This window comes from Hyla sarda, chromosome 5 (assembly GCF_029499605.1).
Source record: "Hyla sarda isolate aHylSar1 chromosome 5, aHylSar1.hap1, whole genome shotgun sequence".
NCBI lineage: Eukaryota > Metazoa > Chordata > Amphibia > Anura > Hylidae > Hyla > Hyla sarda.
The window spans coordinates 328,608,866-328,620,742 of record NC_079193.1 but is presented as its reverse complement, the minus strand read 5'-3'; the positions used below and the strand labels follow the sequence as shown (position 1 = coordinate 328,620,742).

The 11,877-nt window shown below is 43.9% G+C and overlaps 1 protein-coding gene across 2 annotated transcripts; it reads left to right on the top strand.

Moving 5' to 3' along the window:
• Positions 1 to 2,578: 2,578 nt before the first annotated feature.
• KCNS2 (potassium voltage-gated channel modifier subfamily S member 2) lies at positions 2,579 to 7,426 on the top strand. Of its 2 annotated transcripts, XM_056522372.1 has the most exons (3): positions 2,579 to 2,732; positions 4,570 to 5,047; positions 5,374 to 7,425. In XM_056522372.1, exon 3 carries the CDS (start codon positions 5,405 to 5,407, stop codon positions 6,836 to 6,838), a length of 1,434 nt encoding a protein of 477 aa, XP_056378347.1. In that variant the 5' UTR covers positions 2,579 to 2,732; positions 4,570 to 5,047; positions 5,374 to 5,404; the 3' UTR covers positions 6,839 to 7,425. The 2 variants fall into 2 exon arrangements, with proteins under 2 accessions (XP_056378347.1, XP_056378348.1); XM_056522373.1 differs by lacking the exon at positions 4,570 to 5,047 and having other exon boundaries at positions 2,582 to 2,732; positions 5,374 to 7,426.
• The last annotated feature ends 4,451 nt before the right edge of the window (positions 7,427 to 11,877 follow it).

Genomic DNA, 11,877 nt, shown 5'->3' with positions numbered 1-11,877 from the left:
AAAGGTGGGACAATATGTATCATCATCCCATGGTGTCTATTATAGTCTGACTTGAGTAGCTAAGCTATTGTTTTCTAACCAGGCTGCCTCCAGCTGTTGCAAAACTACAACTCCCAGCATGCCCGGACAGCCTTTGGCTGTCCAGGCTTGCTGGGAGTTGTAGTTCTGCAACAGCTGGAGGCACCCTGGTTGGGAAACACTGACCCAAGCTATTGAGCTTACCTGTGGTTGGAACATTTCCACTCCGGTAGCAGTGCTCCTCAAAGTGAAACTATAAGTCTCAGCATGCTATAGTACGGCTGCTTTCACACTATAAAGTTGTTCCGTTAAAAGATCCGTTATAAACTTTCGTTAGAAAAGCCTTAATAATGGATGTTAAACATCTGTTACAAAATCCCATTCAAGTCTATGGGATTTTCTGATTATCTGTTATGACCCGTCATAGCCCGTCATGAATAACTGACGTTATTTGTGACGGAAGAAAAAAACGGCACATGCACAAATTTTTCTTCCATCACAAGAAACGGGTAAATTAACGGCCGTTACTTTTAACATTGACGTCTATGGCAAACGGATGAGTCTTTATGTCATCCGTTTGCACCTGGTTTATAATATGCCTTATTACTTCTGAGCATTCTCAGAAGAGGTGACATCAGCAGACTCCTGCAGTGCTGAGGGACTACTACTACTCCCATCGTGGAGCAGACTTGTTTCCATGATGGGAGTAGTAATTCCCTGGCTGCAGGAGTCTGCAGGCAGCTGGGGAGGCTACATTAGTGTTTGTACTACTACCCCCATCATGGAACAGTCTGTTCCATGATGGGGGTTGTAGAACAGGGGCTGAGGGATTGATCCCACCAGGTTTCACTTCTGAGACACGATGCGATCAGAAGTTATTAAGCAGGGAAGCTGGCGGCATGGTCCGCAACCCTGCGATGTATTGTGTGTTTTAACTTTCATTTTTAAATCCCCCGCGGGGAGCCCTGGATGGCTGATACTGAGGAGCCATTCAGGGCTCCCAGCAGGGTTTTTAAAATGAACAATGTGAGTAGCAGTGGGGGCCATATGTATATTAAAAGCGCTGTGGGGGTCTAGATATATAGCACTGAGGGGGGGGGGGGGGGGGGCAGAAATATAGCCTATATATATCTAGCCTCCAGCACATTTATATATACCCCCCGCAGCGCATTAATAAAGATATGACCCCCGCCAGCGCATTTATATATATATATATACCTCCCACCAGCGCAATTATATATATACCCCCGCCAGCGAATTAATAAACATATGACCCCCGCCAGTGCATTTATATATATATATATATATATATATACACCTCCCGCCAGCGCAATTATATATATACCCCCGCCAGCGCATTAATAAACATATGACCTCCGCCAGGCATTAATATATATATATATATATATATATATATACCCCCCACCGGCGCATTTATATATATACATATATATATATATATATATATATATATATATATATATATACTCCCCGCAGAGCATTTATCACATTATGCCACCGCAACGCTATGAATGAAAAGTATTTCTATCAGCACCGCATAGTGCCAGCAGCCGGCGGCTGATGATGCTGATATAATACTTTTCATACATAGCGCTGCGGCGGCATATGTATATAGAAGCGCTGTGGGGGGCAGATAACGCTATATGTCTGTTCCCCCAGCACATCTATATACATATGCCACCGCAGCGCTATGAATGAAAAGTATATCTATTATTTATACCCCCCCGGTGGTCATATAATTATTAATGCGCTGCGGGTGGCATATTATAAATGCGATGGGGGGCTAGATATATAGGCTATATGTCTTCCCCCTGCAAAACTATAAATCTTGCCCACCACAAATCTTTTATTATGCATATGGCCCCCGTTGCCACTCACAATGTTCATTTTAAAAACCCTGCGGAGAGCCCTGAATAGCTCCTCAGTGCCGGCCATTCAGGTGTCCCCGCGGGGGATTTAAAAATGAAAGTTAAAACACACGATACATTGCAGGGTTGCGGACCATGCCGCTAGCTTCCCTGCTTAATAACTTCTGATCGCATCAGGTCTCAGAAGTGAGACCCGCTGCGATCAATCCCTCAGCCCCTGTACTACAACTCCCATCATGGAACAGACTGTTACATGGTAGGGGTAGTAGTACAAACACTAATGTAGCCTCCCCAGCTGTCTGCAGACTCCCGCAGCCAGGGAATTACTACTCCCATCATGGAAACATGTCTGTTCCATGATGGGAGTTGTAGTAGTCCCGGCTGTGGGAGTCTGTAGGCAGAGGTGTTAAAACGGTCGTACATTAGGGATGTTATAACGGGTCTTAATGGATGAATATTTATTCACCCGTTATTTCATCCGTTATTATATATCCGTTTTTACACAGAAAACGGACATTTAATAATGGATAAATGCTCATAGTGTGAAAGGAGCCTAACCTGTCCAGAGGAAAAGTTGACCAGTTGTCAGTAGCAACCAATCAGATCGCTTCTTTCATTTTTAACAAGACCTCTGAAAAATGAAAGAAGCGATCTGATTGGTTGCTATGGGCAACTCAGCAACTCTTCCCCCATGGTATCTATTATAGCTTGACTTGGATGCCTCTGCAGCAATGCTCCTGAAAGTGGAACTACAAGTCTCAGCATCCTACCATAGGCTCCGAGAAATATGAGAACCACATGTTGTCAGTGCATGATATAGATCTGGTAATGTATAACACAATTGTATGCAGTTTGAATCAAAGTTTGCTTTATTTAAGATGAATTTGGTTGACCTGAATTTGAAGGTCTTGTAACATGCTAGGGCAGTGTTTTCCAACCGGTGTGCCTCCAGCAGTTGCAAAACCACAACTCCCAGCATGCCGGACAGCCAAAGGCTGTCCGGCATGCTGGGAGTTGTAGTTTTGCAACCGCCGGAGGCAGCCTTGTTGGGAAAAACTCACCCAACCTATGAAGCTTACCCGTGATGGCAATGCTCCTAAAAGTGGAACTATAAGTCTCAGCATCCTATAGTATGTATTGTTGTCTCCTTGAAGTATAGAAACCATATCTACTCTTTCTTTAAAGGGGTACTCCGGTGGAAAACTTTTTTTTTTTTTAAATCAACTGGTGCCAGAAAGTTAAACAGATTTGTAAATTACTTCTATTAATAAAATCTCAATCCTTCCAGTAGTTATTAGCTCCTGAATACTACAGAGGAAACTCTTTTCTTTTTGGAACACAGTGCTCTCTGCTGACATCACGAGCACAGTGCTCTCTGCTGGCATCTCTGTCCATTTTAGGAACTGTCCAGAGCAGCATATGTTTGCTATGGGGATTTTTTACTACTCTGGACAGTTCCTAAAATGGACAGAGATGTCAGCAGAGAGCACTGTGCTCGTGATTTAGCAGAGAGCTCTGTGTTCCAAACTGAAAACAAGGTCCTCTGTGGTATTCAGCAGCTAATAAGTACTGGAAGGATTAAGATTTTTTTAATAGAAATAATTTAAAAATCTGTTTAACTTTCTGGCACCAGTTGATTTAAAAAAAAAAAAAAAAAAAAAACTTAAATTTACCCCTTTAATACTCTGTTCTTCTGTGACAAAGGCGCTCGGATGTCTAACCTGCAGAACCTATGTGTGACTGCAACATCAACGCCATGACATATGTCCTTAAAGGGGTACTCCGCCCCTGGCATCTTATCCCCTATCCAAAGGATAGGGGATAAGATGTCAGATCGCCGCGGTCCCGCTGCTGGGGACCCCCGGGATCCCCGCTGCGGCACCCCGCTATCATTACAGCACAGAGCGAGTTCGTTCTGCGCGTAATGACGGGCGATACAGGGGACGGAGCCGCGTGACGTCATGGCTGCGCCCCTCGAGACATCACGGCCCATCCCCTTAATGCAAGTCTATGGCAGGGGGCGTGACGACCGCCACGCCCCCTCCCATAGACTTGTATTGAAAGGGGCGGGCCATGACATCACGAGGGGCGGAGCCGTGACATAACGATGCCCCTGTATTGCGCGTCATGACGTGCAGAGCGAACTCGCTCTGTGCTGTAATGATAGCGCAGTGCCGCAGCGGGGATCCCTGGGCTCCCCAGCAGCGGGACCGCGGCGTACTGACATCTTATCCCCTATCCTTTGGATAGGGAATAAGATGTCTAGGGGCGGAGTACCCCTTTAAACAATAAATCTCAGCATCCTAGGCTGTCTGGGCATGCTGGGAGTTGTAGTTTTGCAACAGCTGGAGGCACCCTGCTTTGGGAAAACACTATGCTGGAGTATGAGAGCAATCCATGACTGACGCTGTAACTAATGCAGTAGATGTGTGTAACAGCAGAGAGATGTCCTTGTAGGAAGCTCCAGCATCTCTCTGCAGCCTGTAGCATGCAGCGTCTATGTGTAACATGAGGATTCACGAGGCCGCCACTAATCTCATTTCATACCCATGGCTGCACTTCGCTATCCAGGCTCCTCGCCATCTCTTCTTCTGTGTAGGGTGAACTTTGCTTTGCAGACAGGCAGCTCATCATCTACCTCCTCCCTTATTTCATGATGCAGAGGAAATCCATTCTCCAGCCCGCATCGCTCCCCGGGAGCACCTGGGCAACCAGGCGGAGTTTAAAGGGCTGCGAGAAAAACAAACCTGCTCATCGGGGGAATTGTGAGCGAGAACAAGGAGAGGGGAGACAATGACACTACTGGAGGCACCGATGGATCTGTCAGCCACCAGGGAAGCTGAGAGGTGAGAGGCATGGGCTCAGCACTTGGAGCTGTCCATTCAGCACCAGCGTTCAGCACCCTCCAACAGGTCCTGACACTACAGCACAACTTGAGCAGACTAGACTCATTGTCTTAAGAGTAAAAATCACCTTCGAAAGGTCCAGGCTTAAACAGATGCAAGATTAAAGAACAAGCAGCAAAGTCTTCCAGGGACAACCGCAGCTTCCTAAAGGAGTCTATGGAATGAGAGGCATGGACAGAGCTTCTGCAAATTCTTTGTTGCAACCCATGCGCTTGGTTGTAAAGTTATTAAAAGGTATGATGTTATTTTAGACTATTAGAACACACACCTCATAAGAGCTAATGCATTCACATCCAGTCTAGACGTTGAAGGTGTTTTGCATGCACTAAGTGCAGATAAAGCATTAGTGACATTGACATGGGTCGCTCACTTCCATTACTCACCGCCTCATTTAATCTAATTCAGATTAGTTTCCTTTAAACGGATCAGAAGAAATAACATTTGGCTCCACAAGTTGCCTGTAGTTGGCATTGTTTGGCCGGGAATTCCAGGAAAGAGCATTGTGATTCGATTGCATTGTGTGTAGCGTTGCACCTCATGCCTTTTTGCTTCTATTCCAGGTCTGTGCCTGTAGAGGCTTGAACGCTCAATATGACGGGCACACAATTGAGGGATTTGTCTGAAAGTGATTTTGAAGAGACAGAGATTAGTATAAATGTCGGAGGTTACAAGAAAAGGTTAAGATACGACACTCTGCTCAGATTCCCCGAGACAAGATTGTGCAAGTTGCTGGCCTGTCAGTCAAAGGAATCCATCCTGGAACTATGTGATGACTACGATGACACCAAGAATGAGTTTTACTTTGATCGGAATCCAGAGCTGTTTCCTTATGTCTTACATTTTTACAACACTGGAAAGCTGCATGTTATGGGGGAACTCTGCGTGTTCTCCTTCTGCCAAGAGATTGAATACTGGGGAATTAATGAATTCTTCATAGACTCCTGTTGTAGTTACAGCTATCATGGACGAAAGGTGGAACCAGAGCAGGATCAGTGGGATGATAAAAGTGAGCAGGAGAGCACCACGTCTTCTTTCGATGAGATCCTGGCATTTTATCATGATGCTTCCAAGTTTGACAGACAACCCTGTGGGAGCTTTAGGAGAAGACTCTGGCTTACTCTTGATAATCCAGGATACTCCATCCTGAGCAGGATTTTCAGCATCCTCTCCATTCTTGTGGTCATTGGATCTATTGTCACTATGTGCCTCAACAGTTTGCCGGACTTCCAGATTGTCAATGCCAATGGCAGCTCTGAGGAGGACCCCCGCTTTGAGATTGTGGAACACTTTGGAATAGCTTGGTTCACACTTGAACTAGTGGTGCGTTTTGCCGTATCTCCAGATTTGACTTTGTTCTTCAAGCATCCATTGAACATCATAGATTTTATTTCCATCGCCCCATTTTATATCACCTTAATAGTCAACTTAGTGGTAGAGAGCTCTCCGGCCCTAGCAAACTTAGGCAGAGTGGCCCAGGTACTGAGACTCATGAGAATATTCCGTATTCTGAAACTTGCCAGACACTCAACAGGTCTGAGGTCCCTCGGTGCTACCCTAAAATACAGTTACAGGGAGGTGGGACTGTTATTGCTCTATCTTTCTGTAGGGATATCCATATTCTCTGTTGTGGCTTACACTATAGAAAAAGAGGAGAACGATGGGTTGGCCACCATCCCTTCCTGCTGGTGGTGGGCAACTGTTAGCATGACCACAGTCGGCTATGGGGACGTGGTCCCAGGCTCCATAGCTGGAAAGCTGACTGCTTCTGCCTGCATCTTGGCCGGAATATTGGTCGTTGTGCTTCCCATTACTCTCATCTTTAACAAATTTTCCCATTTCTACCGACGACAGAAGCAGTTGGAGAATGCTATGAGGAGCTGTGATTTTGGGGATGGGGTGAAAGATATTGCATCAGTTAATCTGCGGGACTACTATGCCCAGAGAGTCAAATCCCTTATGGCCAGCATCACAAATTTAAGTAAGAACACCCCAAGCGAGCAGAGTCTGAATGAGTCCATAAACTAGACCAGCTCTACTACAACTATATGGCTGTATGCTAGTTACACGTTCATTCACACCATCCACCTGTTGTCAGTGCAACATCACTAAAAATAACATGAATACTACATTTCCATGCGTGGGAGCTGTTCTCCTATCAGGATCCTATCACTGTACATCATACATCATGCCAGCCTAGTGTAAGTGACTGGCACAGCTCTTCTGCCTGGCTTCCACAATGTCGTATGTAACAGATTGTGTTCTACACTGATGCAATTGTCCGGCCTGTGTGATCACTGTTAACCAGAGTATGAGCAATATTATATGTATCCAGGTGTCCCTGTAGCAATGTCGGCAACTGACCCTGAATGTGTGTATAAAGTGACACGTGTCCTGTGCGTCCTGTGTAAGGGAATGCGCTGTACTGTCCACCAGGAGCTTTGGCTTTATCGTTACCATCCAGTACTGTATTTGTTGGGCAGGATCCTTAGCTCGCTGTGACTTGCAGATCTGCGTAAGAACTATGTTCATTGCTCGAGCAAATGTACCATTCATACAACCAGTTCTCAACAAAATGTGTCAAATAAAATGTTTTTTAATGGTTGTTTGGTATCCGTAGTTTAATGTTGTAAGTTTGGCTTGCTTTTGACCTTATTCTTCACCTTATGTTATGTAGATGGCTGAAGCAAGTTTTCCAAAACTGGCATGTCTAGAAAGCTGGAAGGTAGAAAAGAGCTTTATGCAGATGTCAGGGGCAGTGTGAATGGAGCATGTAGGGGGGTGTTTTCCAAACAGTGTGCCTTTGATTGTCCGGGCATGTTGGGTGTTGTAGTTTTGAAACAGCTGGAGGCACACACTGTTTGGAAAACGCTGGTGTAGGGGAACATAGCCCAAAGGAATGCAGCACATATACTCCATGGAGTGTAGTATATATGGAATAGTCTCCACAACATGCAATGCTTTCTTATAACTCCATGCATACGGTGTCTGATTGGACATAATAATATAATACTATAAAAATAATAATGAAAAATTATAGATAATAATAATGATGATGATTATTATTATTACTAATAATAATAATAACAACAATAACTATAATAATAATAATAACTATCATAATAATAACTATAATAATAATAATAATAACTACCGTATTTTTCGCTGTATAAAACGCACTTTTTTCTTCCCCAAAACTGGGGCGAATACACACCTATCGCGGCGGTCCCTGCGGCCATCAACGGCCGGGACCCGCGGCTAATACAGGACATCACCGATCGCGGTGATGCCCTGTATTAACCCTTCAGACGCGGCGATCAAAGTTGACCGCCGCGTCTGAAGCGAAAGTGACACTAACCCGGCTGCTCAGTTGGGCTGTTCGGGACCGCCGCAGTGAAATCACGGTGTCCCGAACAGCTTACAGGACACCGGGAGGGACCTTACCTACCTCCTCGGTGTCTGCTCCGTGCCGGGATCCCCTGCATGGCCGGCACTCTCCTTCGACATCATCACGTTGTCGCGCACGCTGTCCTGTCATCCAATAGGAGCGGCGTGCGTAGCGACGTGATGGTGGCGACGGAGAGCAAGGATACTGGGGAAGAAGACATCCGGAGCATCGGGGACGCCACAGGGTTGCGGCAATAGCGATGGAGCGACATCCAGGGCAGCGGTGATGGGTCCGGAGCGGCGGGGACACGCGAGTATTACCTCCTATACCAGTGGTCTTCAACCTGTGGACCTCCAGATGTTGCAAAACTACAACTCCCAGCATGCCAGGACAGCCGTTGGCTGTCCGGGCATGCTGGGGGTTGTAGTTTTGCAACATCTGGAGGTCCACAGGTTGAAGATCACTGTTGGGTTCAAAATCTTTTTTTTCTAGATTTTGTACCTTTAAAATTGGGTGCGTCTTATATGCCGGTGCGTCCTATAGGGCGAAAAATACGGTATCTTTATTATTATTATTATTATTAATAATGATGATTATTATTAGCAACAACAGACTCCGACAGAAATCCTCTTTCTGCATCTTTTTCGTAACTATATTACAATCCTCAACAAAATTACTGAAGATACCTTGGCTGTCTTTTACAGCAAAAAAGACACAAAAATAAAATACTATAAATCCAAATGCACAGACCTCAAGGCAAGATGCTTAAGCTGGATAACCTTATGTCTATTCGCAAACAACGTGAGGGATATTGGTGGTTATACAGAAAAAAATATCAGTATAAAATGACCAGAGGAAAAAAAAAGATAAAATATATAATGTATTTATTATTGAAATAAAAACTAGTAAACCTAGTAAGAACTAGCTGGGGAAAATCGCAGAGATCGCAGGGGGCCCCAGCAGTCGGACCCCCCGCGATCTACAACTTATTCCCTATCCTTAGGATAGGGGATAAGTTGCTCCCCACTGAGTCACCACTGGACTACTCCTTTAAATGTAATTGTGCTGCTAATGTAGAGAACTAAGTATTTTTGGGCTGTGGAGAATTATTCAAACATTTCACTAGACGAGTTTTGGAGACAACAATGGATCCTTCCTCATTATCTTATTTATGCACAGGGGGTACTAGGATACTGATTGGTGATTGGTGTGTGTATGAGTTAGACAGAATTTACGGACTGATTCCACTAAGGTAAGTGAATGATGAAACTAGATCAGTAGCCTCAAATTGCCATTCTCTTAAAGAGTAGCAAATCTATAGATTGCTTGTGTTATGTAAAAGAATGTTAATAAGTAACCACACAGTAAATAAATAGTATACATCAGAGAGAGTTCATAAAAATAAAATACATTTTAGTAAAATTCTATTAAAATGGAAGTGTTAGACGTCCACATTCATGCATAAAAACTGGAGATTGAAAATAAAATAATATGGAAATTAGGTAAATGATAAGTTCTATGTGAACATCTAGTAGTAGACCACCATCAGTGGTTGCTTCATGGTATATAGGCCCCAGTAGGTAGTTTTCCCTTGTACATAGGCCTCAGTAGGTAGATTCCCCCTGTATATAGGCCCCAGTAGGTAGTTTGCCCTGTTTGTAGGCCCCGAGTAGGTAGGTACCCCTGTATATAGGCCCCAGTAGCTAGTTTCCCCTGTATATAGGCCCCCAGTAGGTAGTATGCCCTGTATATAGGCACCCTTTAGGGTGGTTTCTCTATATATTGGCCTCAGTAGCTAATATCCCCCATATATAGGCCCCAGTAGCTAGTTTTCTCCTGTAAATAGGCCCGAGTAGCTAGTTCTTTATATAGGCCCCAGTAGCTAGGATCCACTGTATATAAGCCCCAATAGGTAGTTTGCCCTGTTTATAGGCCCCCAGTAGGTAGGTACCCCTGTATATAGGCCCCAGTAGCTAGGTTCCACTGTATATAAGCCCCAGTAGGTCGTTTCCCAAGCATATAGAGTCCTAGTAGGTAGTGCGCCAAGTATAGGCTGGCAATAGATAGGGTCCCCAGTATATAGGCCCCCAATGTGTAGGTTCACCAGTACATAGTCCCCTAGTAGGTAGTTCCCCCAGTATAGGCTGGCAGTAGGTAGTTTCCTCAGTATATAGGACCCAACTTGGTTCCTGGCTTCCCTGCAAACACCAGCCACAGGCCTGAGAACAGCAATACAGTTAGAAGGGGCTCAAGAGGGGCGTAAAACCGTAACATTGCCCCCTCACCCATGGCTAACTGTGGATTTAACTTCCCTATCCCAGGAACACCTTTGGATTGAGTGAGAAGTGCAGTGCACCAATATATTCATATTTATTCCTAACACTATCTTCCTGTGATGCACTTTATGTGGAATTAACAAATTTCATTGCTGATGTGCAGAGGTGTTTTACATCTATACCCGACATCTGTAGATCATTAAACCAAGAGAAAGAAGATCGGTTGCTATATGTGCATGCAATACATAGGAGAATTGAACTAATACACAGGAAGGCAACACTTATAATCCTATTGTTACAGGCGTACAAACTGTAATGACCGCTCCCTAACATCTTATTACCATCTAATCAACTAGACTGAACTGGTGGATGCCTATGATCTTTATTATCATTATAATTATTTTACATCCTTTTTTTTTTGTGCTTTTAATGTAGTTTTATTGTTATACCTTGCATTATTTTTGTTGGCTGTTGTATAGAGAATATTTTGGCGGGTGATTTAGTGTAATTGACTACAAGGGCCCTGCAGCTATACATTACTAGATCACAATATTGTCCCCAGCTGGTTTTTACCAGGTTTATACTATCTTTTATTTCATTAATAAATACGTTATATATATTATCTTTTTCCTCTGTTTATTTTATATTGATCTTTTATCTGTATAACAATTAAAATCACTTACAGTGTCTATGAATAGATATAAGGTTATCCAGCTTAAACATATTGTAGAAGCCTTGAGGTCTGTGCATTTGGATGTTTATAATTAAAGGGGTATTCCAGGAATTTTTTTTTTATTTGACTATGCTACAGAGGCTGTAAAGTTAGTGTAGTTCATAATATAGTGTCTGTACCTGTGTCTGAAGGTTTTCTCACAAGTCTTCTGTGATTTTCACCCCAATATTTATTTTTAACAGCATACAAAATGACTGTTGTCTCAGATTTTTCCCAGGTTGCAATGTGGCCGTGACCTGACTGACTAGTCAGCTGATGACAGGGAGCCTTTCTGCTTCAAAGGGTGGAGCGATCGCTTGGTGGGAGAGAGATCAATCTGCAACTAATACAACAGCAATAGGCACCTTGATTGAAAACCACAGGTCTTTTGAATGGATGTAGCTAATTTATGTTTCAAAGGGTGGTGTGACTGATGTGTGGGAGGGAGGAAAATGGAATTCTGGGATTTGTATTCAAAAGAAGAAAACTCCAACAGGAAATTCCAGTTCACAAAAAGCTAGCCACAGTGTTATGGTAATCTCACAACATAGCCATTTAGCCCCAGGACAAGCACAGATCCTTCCTAAGCATGTCCATTACTGTCTGCCAGGTACGTACTAAAATCACCTTATGGTGGATAACCCCTTTAAACTAGGAGTTGTGTGTATGTTCCAGCATCACGTCCAAACGG

Coding starts and splice junctions, on each gene's coding strand:
- KCNS2 (XM_056522373.1), top strand. CDS start 5,405: ATGACGGGCACACAATTGAGGGATTTGTCTGAAAGTGATTTTGAAGAG.